At 38.7% G+C, this 19,196-nt stretch overlaps 1 protein-coding gene across 5 annotated transcripts in view; it reads right to left on the bottom strand.

Moving 5' to 3' along the window:
- Positions 1 to 18,922, bottom strand: part of LOC127445362 (cAMP-dependent protein kinase catalytic subunit PRKX-like) — a 119,361-nt gene extending 100,439 nt beyond the window's left edge. For 2 of the 5 annotated variants that reach the window (XR_007897981.1, XR_007897980.1), the window contains exon 1: positions 18,020 to 18,921. Coding sequence is in view for 2 of the 5 variants with exons in the window: in XM_051705395.1 (XP_051561355.1) it covers positions 18,020 to 18,182 (163 nt within the window). In the remaining 3 variants the exon portion in view is untranslated. Of the gene's footprint in view, positions 1 to 18,019 lie in introns of all 5 variants that reach the window. The other 3 variants (XR_007897979.1, XM_051705395.1, XM_051705394.1) reach the window with 3 other exon arrangements.
- Between the last annotated feature and the right edge of the window lie 274 nt (positions 18,923 to 19,196).

Genomic DNA, 19,196 nt, shown 5'->3' with positions numbered 1-19,196 from the left:
GCAGAATAATTTTAATTTGAATTTAGGTGTACACATAAACACATTTTAAACTCTAGAGAAGCTTGATAATATACAAAACTAACAACAGGAAAGGTTTCAATGCCACTGGACTGAGCATGACCTTTACTGTTGTCAGCATGCTCTAGCTTGCTCTAAACAGGAATCCAAAATGGCAAGTTTATTCTTGTGAAACTGAAACCACTCAAGGTTGTAAGAAAGTCATCTGACTAACTATACCACATGCACAAACTATGCCACAATCAAAAGACAATAATGAAAAATATTTTGACTGCTGACTATGTAAGTCCAGAGAACTCTGGCTAGGGACAGGTTATTATATTTTTTTAATTTTGCATTTAGTTTTTCATAGAGACTTTTTTTTTAATTTGTCCTTTCTTTTATTATTATTTTTTTACTTATTTGTCCTTTCAATTTAGTTATTGCTTGATTTTATATATATATATATATATATATATATATATATATATGTGTATATATATATATATATATATATATATATATATATATATATATATATATATATATATATATAATATTTTTTTTTTTATTATTTTTTTTTTTTAGTATATTTAGTTTTTTTATTTTAGGGCTGCCAAAGTCTTATAATGTTTAATACTGTTTCAATGGGGCTAAAGGCCCCCTTGGGTAAAAGACACATTTGATTTGATTTTCTCCCAAAACACTAAATAGCAACAAAAACTGCCACAGGACTTTCCTAAACACATGTTTGTCACTCTGCACTGCAAAATTTTCCTGATCCATGAGATCACAGCGTGTTATGTCTAAAGGTTGATTTTGAGGCTATTTTATCTAATTTTTAATCATTTTTAAGATATTGCAAATTTATGTAGCTAATGAAAATCCCTGAAATTTTCATATTTATTTTGAGACAAAATATTTGTTATTTTCAGTTTGTTCAAGGTGCTTAAATCAAACGTTTATTTTTTTGTTTTTTTTCAATAACTGTCCAACACGTGAAAGGATAGTATTTGGGGTGAAAAGCCCCCGAGGTTAAAGGTCCCTATAAAACACATTGTTTTTTCTAAAGTGAGGCGAACAGATTTGTTATGAACAATGTTCAAAATGGGCTCACATTGACTGATCCAATCACAGTGGAAATTAATTTGTTTATAGAATACTTGAGATGTTATGAAATGACAAATGTGATTGAAATAAACAAATGGGCACCCTTTGTAAGAGATGTTATTTTGAATAAGAATTATTAGTGCCAAAGCACTGAAAGTGCAGAGGCCCTATTATTTTTCAAAGGATTATTATTATTAATATAGCTGCAAGCAGCGATGACGGGCCCAAGCGCCATGGGTCCATTTCCACTACAAGGTGGAGACAAGCATTTGGCATTTGACATCATTATAAACAATTCTGAAGCAATTTGGGTAAATATAAGAGGACTATTTTAAAGTCTGTTGTAAGAGCCACACTTCCTGCTGCCAGGTGGTGGCGTTATGACCGTGACCCAAAATAGTCACATCCATGTGATTAGCACCAAGACTAAACATACATTTGATCTAAATCACACATTGCACACAGAAGATAAGAGACACTTCCTGTTTCCCATTTTTCACCATTAATTGAATGCCTCACCATGGCACACCATTCGATATATCAAAAATCTTTTCACAATTTAGCATTTTTAATGTATTGCCATAATATTTTCTAAATGTGGTGACAGTCTCATGAATCCCCTAGGAGGAGTATTTAAAAGTTCAGAGACTGCCATATTTAAAAAATCCAAAATGGCCAACTTCCTGTTGGGCGGAGCTAATAACTATAATAATGAAAGTTGTCCGGCTTGATGAGAATTATATATGTATCAATTTTGGTGACTGTGGGTGAAAATGGGGGTGCTACAGAGGCCGTCTTATATGCCGATTTTAAAGGGGGCATAACAAAACAAGCAGAGTCCAGTCAAGTCGAGCCATACCGTGCAGTGGAAAAGCCCCATTAATCTATACAACAGTTTCTATATTATCCCAAATAACTTTTAATTTATGTGTTTCAATGTATTTTGTCCTAATCAGCCTTCCGTAGTGAAAAAGCACCCTCACGCTCGCGCTCCCCATCCTTCCTCTCTGCTCTCACACAAAGTCTAACACACGGACACTCACACATGCTCGGGAGCAAAGTCATTGCACCCCTGTGACTCAGTGGTGTTGTAAACAGTTGTTTAGCAATGGAAAAGCTATATACAAGAACACCAACACTCGCTGCTGTTGAGAAGTATACTTAAACTTACATCTTGGTTATCTGAAGCAGTGTTATTGCTGACAAGAGCCACATCAAACACAGATAATTCCACAAATGTTCTCTCCGTTTTCTTTCTCTCTCACACAAACACACACACACACGCACACTACCTTGTTATTCCAATGCTGAAAGGCAGCGCAAACCTCTGTGCTAGTTCTAAATTATTGAAAAAAAATATATAAATACTCAGCTGTGCGTCGTGGCCACATTACCACCTCGGGTGTGCATTATTTGTGGGTTATGGCCGCATTACCACCTCGGGGTGTGCATTATTTTTGCATTGTGGCCGCATAACCACCTCAGGGTGTACATTATTTTTCAATAATTCAACCGTCTGTCATCTATTTTCCTTTTCAGTTAACAGAAATGTTTCCATTTAGTTTTTGTAATATAAGCACTAGTGGAGGGAATTTTTAACATGCTGAAACTTGTACAAAATGTTTGTGTACCAATTCAGACCTGACCAGGTTGTTTTCCAGAACTGATTTGCTTTCCTCCTCACCCTGAGGCCTTTAAACAATGAGCTGTCCTTTCGGTTTCACACGGACCAACTAAAAGAGGCAGATAACGTCAACAAATCTACTAATAAATCAGGCCTTAAGAAGAATAGCTGGACTAACTTTATATGTAATGTGGATCACCATGATTAGGTCATAAACTCGTATTCAAGATGTATGGAACGGAACACTGCCATCACTTTGGGCTAAACATCGCCAGTGCTAATCTGAACTGACAAAGTGGTGTTTTTCAATGTCACCTTGGTCCTGTTGTTTATGATATAGGTTGTTCTCTTAGTCAAGATGTTTGTTATGTGGCATGAGCAATAACCCTCTCAGTTTCTGCCTGAAATCACATGGTGCTAAAGAGAACCAGAAAGAGACTGATGCACATAAAGAAAAAAAAAACATGCTGTTGCCATGCAATTCAAGAAACATAATAGGGCCTGTCTTAAAATATAAAATGATACATTTTGTACATTATATTCACTCACCGGCCACTTTATTAGGTACACCTGTACATCTACTTATTCATGCGATTATCTAATCAGCCAATTGTGTGGCAGCAGTGTAATGTATAAAATCATTGAGATATGGGTCAGGAGCTTCAGTTAATGTTCACATCAACCATCAGAATGGGGAAAAATGTGATATCAGTGATTTAGACCGTGGCATGATTGTTGGTGCCAGGCGGGCAGGATTGAGTATTTCTGTAACTGCTGATCTCCTGGGATCTGCACGTGCAACATTCTCTAGAGTGTATAGAGAATGGTGTGAAAAACAAAAAACAACCAGTGAGCGGCAGTTCTGTGAACGAAACTGCCTTGTTGACGAGAGAGGTCAATGGAGAATGGCCAGACTGGTTCGAGCTGACAGAAAGGCTATGGTAGACTTGCCACGATATCATAATTTTCACACCATGCGGTGTGTATGTTGTTGTAAAGTTGTAAACCAACTAGTCAACTAGTTGTAAACCAACTAACACCGGTATTACTGCTGATTGGATGCTAAGTGGTACTATGGAGTAATTTTCGTTAAGCAATAGCCTACACAATAACGCAAGGTAGCTTGATTTCAAATTTTTAACTTTATTTTTTTTTTAATTTTAACTACAAATTCTAAAGAAACTGAAAAAATGAAGCAATCAAATTGTGCTGTTCAACTTTATGAAAGATGGCTTTTCAACAGTTGTGAAGGGCAACATTTCTTTGACAAAGAACCTTCATCCATGCATTGTCTCCATCATGGGCTACTGGTCAGGCAAATACATCACTTATTGTGGGTTGTTGAGGGCTTAATGTTGACGTTTTGTTACCTTTCCTCCAAGGACCCAGTTTAGCTGCTTCAGAAGGGTAATGAATTTGTGTGAATAAATTCATTTTGTTCCCTCCTATGGACCGATATGCAAGAAATATGTTCACAATATAGTGTATATATATATATATATATATATATATATATATATATATACACACACACACACAGTTGAAGTCAGAAGTTTACATACACTTAGGTTGAAGTCATTAAAACTAATTTTTTAACCACTCCACAGATTTCATATTAGCAAAATATAGTTTTGGAAAGTCGTTTAGGACATCTACTTTGTGCATGACATGAGTAATATTTCCAACTATTGTTTCCAGACAGATTGTTTCACTTTTAATTGACTACATCACAATTCCAGTGGGTAAGAAGTTTACATTCACTATGTTAACTGTGCCTTTAAGCAGCTTGGAAAATTCCAGAAAATTATGTCAAGTCTAATTTAGCTTCTGATAGGCTGATTGGAGTCAACTGGAGGTGTACCTGTGGATGTATTTTAAGGCCTACCTTCAAACTCAGTGCCTCTTTGCTTGACATCATAGGAAAATCAAAAGAAATCAGCCAAGACCTCAGAAAAAAATTGTGGACCTCCACAAGTCTGGTTCATCCTTGGGAGTAAACAGCAAAGGACCTTGTGAAGATGCTGGAGGAAACAGGTAGACAAGTATCTATATCCACATTATAACGAGTCCTATATCGACATAACCTGAAAGGCTGCTCAGCAAGGAAGAAGCCACTGCTCCAAAACCACCATAAAAAAGCCAGACTACAGTTTGCAAGTGCACATGGGGACAAAGATCTTACTTTTTGGAGAAATGTCCTCTGGTCTGATGAAACAAAAATTGAACTGTTTGGCCATAATGACCATTGTTATGTTTGGAGGAAAAAAGGTGAGGCTTGCAAGCCGAAGAACACCACCCCAACCGTGAAGCATGGGTTTGGCAGCATCGTGTAGTGGGGGTGCTTTGCTGCAGGAGGGACTGGTGTACTTCACAAAATAGATGGCATCATGAGGAAGGAAAATTATGTGGATATATTGAAGCAACATCTTAAGACATCAGCCAGGAAGTTAAAGCTCGGTTACAAATGGGTCTTCCAAATGGACAATGACCCCAAGTATACCTCCAAAGTTGTAGCAAAATGGCTTAAGGACAACAAAGTCAAGGTATTCGAGTGGCCATCACAAAGCCCTGACCTCGACAGACAATTTGTGAGCAGAACTGAAAAAGCGTGTGCGAGCAAGGAGGCCTACAAACCTGAAGCTTGTGGAAGGCTACCCAAAACATTTGACCCAAGTTAAACAAAGTGTATGTAAACTTCTGACTCACTGGGAATGTGATGGAAGAAATAAATGCTGAAATAAATAATTCTCTCTACTATTATTCTGACATTTCACATTCTTAAAATAAAGTAGTGTTCCTAACTTACCTAAGACAGGGAATGTTTTCTACGATTTAGGGGCCGGTTATATGACAACGTTTTCAACTAAAAACGGAAAACTTTTTATGCGTTTTGGCTGTTCGTTTACACGACAACGGCATTTTGGGGCCTGAAAACGCAAACTTTTGAAAACGGGTTTCAAAGTGCAAGTTTATGAAAACGATGACGTCATGCACATGCGTATTACGTGTTTAGTCTATAGGCATGAACTTCGAAAACTTTGTCCTTACCTCCAGGGTGAACAGACCAACATGAGATCACCAGTTGGAGTCCTTAAAAAGGTGGCGTGCTTTATAGTCCGGAGTCACTTGTAGTAATAAAGCAACCTCATCGTCCGTCCAGACAAAATTGCTCTGTTTTCGCCATCTTCATTGTTTGTATTCACTAGTAATGAGTCGTTCATGAAAGATTCATTCATTTTGAACGAATCTTTTATGTGACTCAGTAGAACGAGTAGTCTCAGAGAGTGATTCATTAATTTTATGTTGGCCGCGCATGTGCATTGCGCAACCTCCGTTCGTTTGTTACGTGAAAATATAGGCATATAGGCACTGTACAGGAAACAGAAATTATTAGTTCACCTTTCAACACTTTTGGTCAGAGTCGTTCATTCTATTGTCACGTGACAGCCGTATACGCTATGCACATACGGCTGTCATGAGACAAAATAACAAACGACTCGGACAAGAGTCCAGAGGTGAAATAATCTTTCTGTTTCTCATAATTTGTCCTTGGCTGCATTATCATTTTTTACTTATTGGGACTATAATCAAAGTTTGCATAAGTAGATGTGTTGGGGGGTTTTGGCTATTGAAAATGTAAAATTTTAATTTAATTCTGCTCAAATGATGAAATGACTTGAATAAAGATTCGTTCATTTTGCTGAACGAGACTCAAAATTCAAGTCAGTAAAATGATCCGATCTTCCCATCACTAGTATTCACTGCTCTGTGTAGTGTTTCTTTACAAAGTGACATCGCCAACTACTGGCCTGGCATCCATAATACAGTGTTTTTAGTTGTTTTCGCAGATCCGTGTGAACGGGGATCGTTTTGACAACATTGTCGTCTGTATGCGTAACTTTTCAAAAACGCAAAGGAAAAACGTTTCGGTTTTTATTACATCGTTGTCGTGTAAACGTACCCTAAATGTCAGGAATTGTGAAAAACTGAGTTTAAATGTATTTGGCTAAGGTGTATGTAAACTTCTGACTTCAACTGTTTATATATATATATATATATATATATATATATATATATATATATATATATATATACACACAGTTGAAGTTTAGTTCCGGTCCTCGAATCTGATTGGACGAGAGTAGTTCCATGAGTACTGATGGTCTCGCACCATCAGCACTCGGACGCTTCACTGTGTGTATCACTCCACTTGTGTTCGTGCCGTTCTAAATTAAAGTGTAAGAGCAGTCAGGGCTCCAGACTAAAAAGAGCCAAATGGCTGTTTATAGTAGCCAAATCATAGATCTTCTCAATTTAGATTGCTGTTCAGAAACAAGATAGGAAGCCGAAGAAAAGGAAGTCAGCTGATAACCCATTCATCCATGGTTTAATAAAAAGAACACTACCGGTCAAAAGTTTTGAAACACTTACTCATTCTTTATTATATATATATCTTTTTTTTTTTCACATTTTAGAATGATTGTAAAGTCATCAAAACTATGGAATAACATAAATGGAACTATGGGAATTATGTTGTGACTAAACAAAATCCAAAATAAATCAAAACTGGGTTATATTTTAGCATCTTCAAAGTAGTCACCCTTTGCCTAGAATTTGCAGACATGTACTCTTGACATTTTCTCAACAAACTTCTTGAGGTATCACCCAGGGATGCTTTTTAAACAGTATTGAAGTTCCCATCTAAGTCATCAATTTAAAAAACTTTTATTTTTATTTTTTTATTACATTTTAGTTTTATAATGAAATAAATTAATATGGTAGCACAATTATATTTTTGTCTACGATATATATATATATATATATATATATATATATATATATATATATATATATATATATATATATATATATATAAAACATTTTAATTGTTTTAAAATATTGCCTTAGTCTTTCTTTACTGTTACCGGATGGCCCCAGACACAGAGACTACAAGAGTGCAAATTGAATGAAATCCCAGATGCAGTTTATTGTGCTACTCCAATCACAATCAATAATTACCAGAAGAAAAAAGTGGTACACAATACGGAACTTTTAATTATAAAGAAGCCCGAAATATACATGGGACTCTTAATTTGAAATGTCTGTACTACTAGTGGTGAGCTCACTGACGGTTGATTCACTGAAAAAGTGAGTCTGATTCAAACTGCTAACCTGAGCTCCTGAGTTCAAACCTGCAGTTCTTTTCGGGTGATTCATGAAAAAGATCCAGTTCAAAAGAGTCATTTGTTCACTCTCTCGCTCTGGTTTGTTGTTGAGTGCAATGCAGCGATCTCATCAGAAACAAAACTGTGAAAAGCGGCTCGAGACATACTGGTGGCATGCGCTCTAAAGATGTTTTCAATAACTCACAAGATGATATCTGATGAAACCGCATATGAACGCAAACAACCTGGCTGTCACCAGTGGCGACTAGATTTTAAATTATTGTTGCAATCAATTATTTTTGGTGCATATGCAACCATTTTAGTTGCAGTCTGGAGCCCTGGCAGTGCAGATGTGTTAAGAGCTATCTGTCTCTTTGCATTTAATTTTGTGACATTACATATTTTAGCCAGCAGGTGGAGGAAAAAGACAATTTTTGTGTGTAATATGAGCCAGTTGGTGACACGGAGTCAGCGTCAGTCAACGTTTACATACAACAGCACTCTGCTCGTATTACTACTACACTACTAAAGCTAGGAAATAGGCTCATCACAGCTGAGAGACACAAGGGACTGATTAATTACACAAACTCAAGGCGCTTACCTCTTACCGGAGTAAGAGAGAGAGAAAATACAGTTCAAAATGGCGGCGGAGATTGCGGTAGTGAAAGACTCTTGCACACCAGCTACCTCCACTGAGAAAATAGGATGAATTATCTTCAGACAACTGACTAACAGACTACAGCATCATCAACAAGTGATCGCACTCTCTCTCTTTCTCTCTCTCTCTCACACACACACACACACATCCTTGTTTCTCCAATAACACGTTAGAAACAGCCTGAGCCATGATACTAGTTCTAAAGTGACGTTTTTAAGAGGCTTGGATGCATAATTTGGTTTGAACCAGCAATGGCAGATTCTTACTCGTTGCGTAAGAAAGCAGTTCCATGCACAAATGCGTTTTTTATGACTTTCCTACTTTTTTTTTAATTTACTTGTTCATTGAACTGTTGTATATAAGTAATATCACACTCGCAACCGTGCTATATGGCCCTATATCAGCACTGCTGATGTAAGGCCATATCGCACTCTTGCTCGTGTGATATTGCTTATGTATATATATATATATATATATATATATATATATATATATATATATATATATATATATATATATGTTTATTTATTTATTTATAATTTGATGCCATATCAGCAGCAATGGCTATATTCATGGCAAAAAAAAAAGAGTATTTCAACTGAAACATTGTTTACAATAATTTAACAATTTTGTCTTAAAAACAATCACTATACAAAAATATACATATATAACAATAATAACAATAGTCATAATAACAATTATATAGAATATTTCAGTTTAATATATGATAGAAATTCTAAAATTATTCCAGGAGAAACCTTTTTAAAAATATCCATTAATATATTTTCTGAATAAAAAAGTTGTCTAATATCATTTAGAAATGGACATTCTATTAAAATATGTTTTACCTTAAAGCATTTCTTACATGAATCACAAACAGGTTTCTCTTCCCCTTTCAATTAGTATGAATGAGTGAGTCTTGAGTGACCAATTCGACATCTCGTATATACGACCTGGTCATATCTATTTTCAAAATAATAACAAACTCCTTGATTTAGTACTGGGTTCACCTCATGTAGTTTGTTATACATATACATTCATTCCAAACCATTTGCCATTTGTTGTGAATGTACAGATTCAATATGGGTTTAACGTCAGATGCTGGTATATTACATTCTGTCATTTCCAACTGAAGTGCTTCCTTAGCCGCTTTATCTGCCTGTTCACTGCCAGCCAATCCCACTATATATATATATATATATATATATATATATATATATATATATATATATATACTATATATACATACATACACTATATGGCCAAAAGTTTGTGGACACCCCCTTCTAATTAACATTTGGTTACTCCATTAAATCCAGTAAAGAAAAATCTTAATGTTTCTTTATGTAATGGCTTGGGCTTTGTGTGCTTCCAAATTTGTGGCAACTGTTTGGGGATAGCCCTTTTCTGTTCCAGAATGACAATGCCCCTGTGAACAAAGTGAGGTCCATAAAGAAATGGTTTACTGTGTCTGGCGTGGAAGAAATTGACTGGCCTGCACAAAGCCCAGACCTGAACCCCACTGATCACTTTTGGGGTGAACTGGAACAGCAACTGTAAGTCAGGCCCCATCGACCAACATCAGTTCCTAACCTCACTGATAGCCTTGTGTCTGAATGAGAGCAAATCCCTGCAGCCATGTTACTACATACAGCATAGTGGAAAGCCTTCCCAAAAGAGTGGAATCTGTTATTACAGCAAAGGGGGAAATTTATGCCTTAAGTTTTGAAATCAAATGTTCATCAAGCACATATGGTGTCCACAAACTTTTGGCCATATAGTGTGTGTATATATATATTATATAGTGCTGTGAAAACAGATTTCTTCTGTTTTTGTGTATATCTCATCCTAAATTTTTTAATCTATGAAACTGCATTCATAATGGGGTTCAGCTGGACTAGACACACCCAGGCCCGATTACTGCCAGCCCTGTTCAATCAAATCAACACCTATATAGAACTTTTTCAGCAGCATGAAGTTGGCTAAAAGGTCATACCCAGTAGCACACTAGTCCAAGGTTGAAAGAAAGTCCAGAAATGAAGGTGACTGAAATACATCAGTCTGGGAAGGGTTACAAAGCTATTTCAAAGGCTCTGGGACTCCAAAGAACCACAGTGAGAGCCATTATCTCCAAATGGAGAAAACTTGGCACAGTAGTGAACCTTCCCAGAAGTAGCTGACCTTCCAAAATTCCTCCAAGAGCACAGCGACAACTCATCCAGGAAGTAAAAAAAAAAGCCAAGGGCAACACCCAAGGAACTGCAGGCCTCTCTCACATCAATAAAGGTCACTGTTCATGACTCCACTATCAGAAAGACAATGGCCAAAAATGCCATCCATGGAAGAGTGGCGAGGCGAAAACCACTGCTAACCCTGAAGAACATTAATGCTCGTCTGAATTTTGCCAAAACACACCTTAATGATACTTAAACCTTTTTGGGAGAATGTTCTGTGGACTGATGAGTCAAAAGTGGAACTGTTTGGAAGACAGGAGTCCCGTTACATCTGGCGTAAATCAAACACAGAGTTCCACAAAAAGAACATCATACCTACGGTCAAGCATGGTGGTGGTAGTGTGATGGTGTGGGGATGCTTTGCTGCTTCAGGGCCAGGGCGACTTGCAATAATTGAGGGAACCATGAATTCTGCTCTCCACCAGAAAATCTTAAAGGAGAACATCTGGTCATCAGTCCGTGAGCTGAAGCTCTAGCTAGGGCTGCGCGATTTTTCAGATTTTTCCGATTAATCTGAATTTGCGTTTTAATACGATTTTGTATTTTTTTTTTTAATCGAGAAGTCGAAATTTTGCAAAGAAATATTGCAAACACTAAAGTTAGATATGTTGTAAATCTACCAAAGGCTGAATAAGGAAGAGAAAAATAATTCATAGCACTTGTGTTAATGCCGCTCCCGATCTGATTAGCTGCACGTGTGTGGCGCGCTCCAAATGAACGTGACAGGTTAACAACACAGAGACTGATATAAAAGACAGTGGTAATATTCCCAGTAGAATTGTACACAGTGTGATTGTAGCTCAGCTTCATCCATTATGCAGGTATACACCGGCTTAAGACCATAACTGGCCTCGGCATGCGCATGTTGATGAACGGTCTCCTTTCTTTTCACCCATAAAAAGGGTTAGTTATGTGACAGTTATGGGTGCTTCATTTCAAATCATGGAGAGGCTATATATGGGAGAATCAAACGTCCGCCGCTCCTTTTGCCATGATTCAGATAGATCGCTAATTATTGCTTTCTTCTGTGACATGCTTCAGGTGTACTGCATCTATAGCCAACATTTGGCGAGCGATCATTTTGACAAACTTTGCTAGTTGAATTGTAATGATAAATAATTTCATATTGCTGCACTGCTCCGTGTGATCCGCTAGAGAGCGCGTCTCTATCTGCAGAGGTTTATGAATATATACACAAATTGTTTGATATACAATGAGTACTTTCTAGATAAACTTGATAATTTATAGATAATGATTTATAGATAACTTTCTAGATAGACTTGGTTTAGATCAAATTAATACCTACACTGGCAAAGAATTACTTTTCAGTTTTCTTATTCTATTATTTCTGAACATCTGGGTTTATTAGATTTTAACTGATTTTACATTTACACTCTGTCGACAACTTCCCCCTTAGATTACTCTGATGGCACCGTCTCGATTGCTCCGACCACAGTTTGCTTTTTTTTGCTTTTTTCTCTTGCACTTTAAATTATTTTAATCTTTCTTACTTCTCACCATGGTTACTATCAACTACGACAGACATACTCTTATCTCTATTGGTCTACAACTTACTCACCCATCATTTTTAACACCAGACCCATGCTGGCCAAGTGAGATTGTAAGAAGGACAAAGGACGTGACCGAAACGGCGGCCCCGAGGGAAACGAGCCGGCGTCAGGAACAGACTGAGGACTCGCGCTCACCGCACTCCTTTGTCTAGTATTCTGCTAGCCAACGTTCAGTCACTGGAGAACAAGCTGGATGACCTCAGGGCCAGGGTTAAGTTCCAAAGGGACCTTAGAAACTGCAACCTCCTCTGCTTCACTGAGACATGGCTGAACCCAGCGATTCCGGACCACGCCATCCAGCCGGCCGAGTTCTTTTTGGTTTATCGCATGGACAGAACAATGGAGTCAGGGAAGTCAAGGGGAGGTGGTGTATGTCTGATGGTTAACAACAGCTGGTGGGACAGCACGTGCATTGTTCCTCTCACACGTTCCTGCACACCCAACCTGGAGCTTCTGACCATCAAATGTCTCCCTTTCTACCTTCCTCGAGAATTCACCTCGATCATGGTAAGTGCCATTTATATACCACCTCAGGCGAACACGGACACTGCCTTATGTGAACTACATGAGTCTCTCGTTGTTCATCAGACTCATCACTGTGGCGCTGCGCTCATTGTGATGGGGGACTTTAACAGCGCCAACCTAAAACGCGCAGCGCCAAACTTCCACCAACACATTACCTGCCCTACTAGAGGCAACAGGACTCTAGATCATTGTTACACCCCATTTAAAGAAAGCTACAAAGCAAAGTCTCTACCACCGTTTGGGAAATCGGACCATGTTGCCATCTTCCTCATACCCAAATACAAACAAAGGCTGAAACAAGAAGCTCCGGTTCAGAGGGAGGTCACGCGCTGGACTTACCAATCAGTGGCCACTCTGCAAGACGCTCTAGATGACGTAGATTGGGACATGTTCCGGCGCAGCTCTGATGACATCAACGTGTTTATGGAAGCAGTCATGGGACTGATTGGGAAACTGGTAGATGATACAGTCTGCAAAACCACCATCAGGATGTTTCCCAACCAGAAGCCGTGGGTGGATAAATCCATCTGCAACGCTCTATCATCCCGCACCGCTGCCTATAAAGCGGGGCTCATCACCGCAGAGCGGTGAGGGAGGCAAAGTGGCGCTACAGGAAGAAATTGGGAGTCACAGTTTCAACAGGTGGCTCTAGAAGCCTGTGGCAGGGACTGAGAACAATAACGGACTATAAAACACCATCCCGCAAAATCGCGAACGCTGATGCTTCTCTCGCAGACGAGCTGAACACTTTTACGCTCGCTTCGAGGCTGCAGTTTACTGCGCTAACGGTGCTGACGGCGCCAATAATGATAACGGCTGCTTGTATGCAGAGAGCATTAACGCTGGAAACGCATTCACCATCACAGAGTGCGACGTGAGAAAGGCTTTCTGGTGAGTGAACATCAGGAAGGCAGCAGGACCAGATGGAATATCAGGTCAGGTCCTCAGAGCCTGCACTGACCAGCTAGCACTGGTATTCACAGAGATATTCAACCTCTCCCTGGAACAGTCAGTAATTCCAACCTGCTTTAAACAGTCCGTTATTGTTCCTGTCCCGAAGAAACCCCAACCTTCCTGCCTTAATGACTATCGTCCTGTAGCACTGACCTCAATTGTGATGAAGTGCTTTGAAAGACTGGTCAAAGACTTCATCACCTCCTCACTACCTGACACCCTGGATCTCTTACAGTTCACTTACCGTCCAAATCGCTCAACAGACGATGCCATCACACATCTCCTCCACACAGTCCTAGATCATCTGGACAAGAGGAAGGGAAATTATGTTAAAATGCTGTTTGTTGATTACAGTTCAGCTTTTAATACTATAATTCCCTCTAAACTCACCAGTTGGAGGACCTAGGATTTAGCCCATCTCTGCGTCAGTGGATCTCCAACTTCCTGACTGACAAGCAGTAATGGTGGTCAGACATGTCTCACCCAACCCCCCCCACCCCCACCCCCACTGGAGCCCCCCCAGGGTTGTGATCTAAGCCCCCTGCTGTACTCATTGTACACTTATGACTGTGTGGCCACTTCCAACTCCATCACCATTGTCAAGTTTGCTGACAACACTGTTGTGGTGGGCCTGATCTCTGATAGCGACGAGAGGGCCTATCTGCAGGAGATCAAAGGCCCGGGGGACTGGTGCCAGGAGAACAACCTCCTTTTGAATATCAGCAAGACAAAGGAGCTGATAGTGGACTTCAGCACAAAGCAGGCGAGGAACTACCACCCCATTATGATCAACGGGGCCACAATATAGAGAGTGGACAGTTTCCGTTATCTCAGCATACACATCTCACACGATCTTTCATGGACCTGCCACATTAACACCATGGTGAAGAAGGCCCGTCAGCGTCTTTACCATCTCAGGCGCTTAAAGGACTTTAAACTGCCCTCTATGGTGCTAAAAAACATTTACACCTGCATTATTGAGAGCATCCTGACAAGAAACATCAAAGCCTGGTTTGGAAACTGTACAAAACAAGATAGACTGGCTCTACAAAGAGTGGTGCGATCAGCTGAGCGCATCACCCACATCAAACTCCCTGACCTGCAGTCCATCTACAACAAACAATGCTGGACCAAAGCCAGGAAGATCATGAAAGACCTCAGCCATCCTAATAATGGACTCTTCTCTTTGTTGTGGTCAGGGAAACGCTTCCGCTCCCTGATGGCCAAAATGGAGAGAATGAGAAGGAGCTTCTTTCCACAGGCCATCTGTGTCCTGAACCAAGGACAACACCAGGACTAGGTTCACTATTCAACACCACACACTTGAAGCAATATACACTCTACGTTATCATATTATTATATATCATTATTATACATCTACGACATCACCTCTATAACATTAGCCTGTTGCAGGTCAACATACTGCACAATTGCACTTTACCTTGCACATGTACATATTGCCAGTCAACTGTTGCTGCTATCACCTCTACATCTGTCATTATGCACTTTTTCATACGCATACTTTGTACATACAGTATATTTCTTCTTTCTCCTATTTTATTGTGTATTTTAATTGTTTTTTTTTTACTTCTATTTCTACTCCTTATCTATCTATCTATCTATCTATCTATCTATCTATCTATATATATATATATATATATATATATATATATATATATATATTTTATCGTAAACTGTAAAACTGTGGGGAGAAAAGTCGTACCAAGAATTTCACTACATGTCGTACTGTGTATGGTTATGTATGTGACCAATAAAACTTGAAACTTGAAACTGTGGTGCATTTGTAAATTTTTCTTGCACACCTTTGTTTCCTATAATGAAAATAACTTGGATTACTCTAACCAGGTTGCCTTGCATTCTAATAAAGAACACAATTTGAATCATGTTGGATTACATTTAAAAGTTGAAAAAATCTAATCGTGAATCGTCCATAAGTTTGATAAAAATCTAGCAATTTTTTTTATTTTATTTTATTTTTTGCCATATTGCTCAGCCCTAGCTCTAGCGCAACTGGATTAAGCAGCAAGACAATGACCCAAAGCACAGGAGTAAGTCCACCTCTGAATGGCTCAAAAGAAACAAAATGAAAGTTTTGGAGTGGCCTAGTCAAAGTCCTTACTTGAACCCCATTGAGATGCTGTAGCAGGACCTTAAACAGGCAGTTCATGCTCGAAAACCCTCCAATGTGGCTGAACTAAAGCAGTTCTGCAAATAAGAGTGGGCAAAAATTCCACCACAGCATTGTGAAAGACTGATCTCCAGTTATCGGAAGTGTTTGGTTGCAGTTGTTGCTGCTGCTAAAGGTGGCACAACCAGCTAATAGGTTTAAGGGGGCAGTTCGTTTTTCACAAGGGTGATATAGGTGTTGGATAACTTTTTATTGCTTCAATAAAAATATATATATATTTGAAAACTGTATTTTGTGTTTACTCAGATTGCCTTGGTGTTATGTTATATCTCGTTTGAAGATCTAAAACAATTTAGTATGAACAATACACAAAAATAAAATAAATCAGGCACTAAAATTCACAGCACTAATATATACACACATGTTGGTGCAGCTAACATTATGAGGACTCTCCATAGACATAATGACTTTTATACTGTATGAACTATAGATTCTATCCCCTAACACTAACCCTACCCCTAAACCTAACCCTCACAAAAAAACGTTCTGCATTTTTACATTTTCAATAAAACATTGTTTAGTATGTTTTTTAAGCGATTTGAATTAGGGGACACTAGTCCTCATAAACTACATTTATAGCATAATACCCTTATAATTACCAGTTTGTAACCTAAAAAAAAGTCCTCCTAAACCACTTAAACCTGCCCGCACACACTATTCACTAGCATTAAAGGGAGTACAAGGGAAGGTGTGTAATTAAACTAATTAAAATGTGTTAGAGCTGTGAGTAAACTGAGGTCTTCTGGGGCATGACAGAGAGGAAGAACAAATTACCATCATATTTAGCACTCTGATTGGATGAAACTTTAAATACAACAAAAGAACTATCATAAATGACAAATTAGCAATAGGAAATTACACATTAATTTTACCATTAGTATTGTGCAGTAATAAGTGAAATTCTGCACAATGATTTAATCAACAGATGACATACTTTTATACATATAACAATTAAAGCAGTGTGTAAAATGTTACATGGGTTTTGTTTTAAAGAGAATTTGGGCAGCTGAGCATGTTGACTTTCCGTCTCCATTCTTTTAAGAACTGTTAGTTTAGAGCAGGGGTCGGCAACCTATAGCACTGGCAGGCCAGCAAGGACGAGAGAGGAGTAGACTATTTTATTTATATGAAGTTCTGCACCTGCATTCCAATCTACATCCTGGTGGAATCCTTCCTCATGATCACGAAGCGTGTTTTCATGAGCTGAATGAGAGGCAAAACAAAAAATTAAAATGTTACGAGACTACAGTATACCAAACAGCCATTCGCGCATCACGAGCCGGCAGCGCTTCACTTTCGGTTAATGACACGCCCGCTTGGCTTCGGTCAGGCTGCGCGGATGACAGCCTACATTCCGTATTTAATTTGTTTCTTTTTTGTTTCAGAACAACACATGATGTAATAAGGAAAACACCACTATTAACCCTTGAGATTTCCAACCCAGCATACAGGTACAACCTCCTTAAACCATGGTCACACTCAGAATTACATTAAAATATTAAAAGAGAAAACATAAACCCACATAGTGGGGTTCAAAAATCTTTTCAAGTCTTTTCAAAATATAAATTAAACCTGGAAATAAAGTTTTAGGATTTTGCAGGTGCGATTCACTGAAAAGGCTAAATAGTTAATCGGCTTGTGATGTGCAAATGGTTTGCACGTGTAGCTCGAGTCTCGTCACACTTTAATAGTGTTTAGTCTCCCATTCAGCTGATGAAAACACGCTGGGTGATAATGAAGGATTGCATCATGTAGACTGGAATGCAGGTGCGAAAAACAATAAATGGTAAGCCTTAAATCAACAACTTCTGTAAACCTTGAAATACCACAGAATTTAGGGTTCCGAGTGGCACAACGGGGGTGTACACATTTAGGATCATTTGAAAATATAAACCAAGAACATTTGGGGACTTGTGAATCTCATTTATTCGCTGAAACACTGTTTTCATTTTATCTAGAAGGACCTACTTACCAACAGTTGCAATAGTGTCCAGGTCGTCTAGACTATAGGTCCTGTGGGTGGTCAGGGATGCGGCCCCTGCGGTTAACGTGGGAATGCCTGCGACTGTCCTGCCACTATCCCGACCAGAACTGCTTTCATTATTTATTCCAGCTTTACCTTTTGTTGTTGCCATCTTCTTGTGTGTGTTTTCCTATTTCTAGCCACAGTTATGGCCTCTTCTAGATATAAAGTCCAGTCTCTTCCCTTTTGGAAAACGCGCTGTTGAAAATATGCACATTGATCTGTTTCGGTCGAGTTAACGTCTCCTTTGTTCGCACAAACGAGACTGTGACCCTCCGTTACCCATCACCTGATAACCAGATATTTGTCAGATCAGAAAAGGTCAGTAAACAGCATGTCATTAACATATTAAGCGATTCATGTCAATGGAAATGTCAATTGTCTACTTTATTACGGCCGTCCCGGTGCGACTATTGCACGTTAACAAAGAGAGGAGTGGACAGGATTCAAACTTCAGTCTTACGAATCCAGGAGGATTTCCGGTCGAATTTTTCAGAAGCAATGGCACAGCCTGGAGGTTGTATGCTGGTCCTCTCATGTAGATTTACCAGATATGAGAGGCATTTAAATGATTAACTACCCCCTTCCGTCTCCATCTAGAAACCTGAACCCATTTCCCCTCAAAACATAGCTCAGCGGCAAGGAAGCAGGGAAACGCTTGAAAACTGACAGACAGCGACTTCGACCAATCATATGCAGCGCACTTGCTGACATGACCAATCGAGCGACAGAAAAGGCGGAGCATTCCTTGACTGACAGCTCGTGGGCTTGTATTTTCCCTGTGGTTCGTAGCACATGTATACAGAATACAGGATGGGGGTAGGAGACACAAGATATATTTATAAATGTAATTTTCACTTCCCAGTGTCATCAAATCAACATTAACTCTTTATGAAAAAAATATTTGTCAAAATTCTGAAATAGAAAGCATAGTTAGTCTGATGTAACCATGTTTGAGAAGCCATCTGTGGTTTTACATGGTTTGATTACAAATACTACAGTTAAGTATGTTTACTGTGCAATAACTATGTGCATAAATGCATCACTAATACTGTTAATCTTAGATTTACATAAGATCTAATAAACAGTTGCTGTGTCTATGAGATGAAGTCAATGTACCCAAATG

This window comes from Myxocyprinus asiaticus, chromosome 8 (assembly GCF_019703515.2).
Source record: "Myxocyprinus asiaticus isolate MX2 ecotype Aquarium Trade chromosome 8, UBuf_Myxa_2, whole genome shotgun sequence".
Lineage (NCBI taxonomy): Eukaryota > Metazoa > Chordata > Actinopteri > Cypriniformes > Catostomidae > Myxocyprinus > Myxocyprinus asiaticus.
Note: the sequence above shows the minus strand (reverse complement) of the source record. Positions and strands in the feature narration are given on the sequence as shown.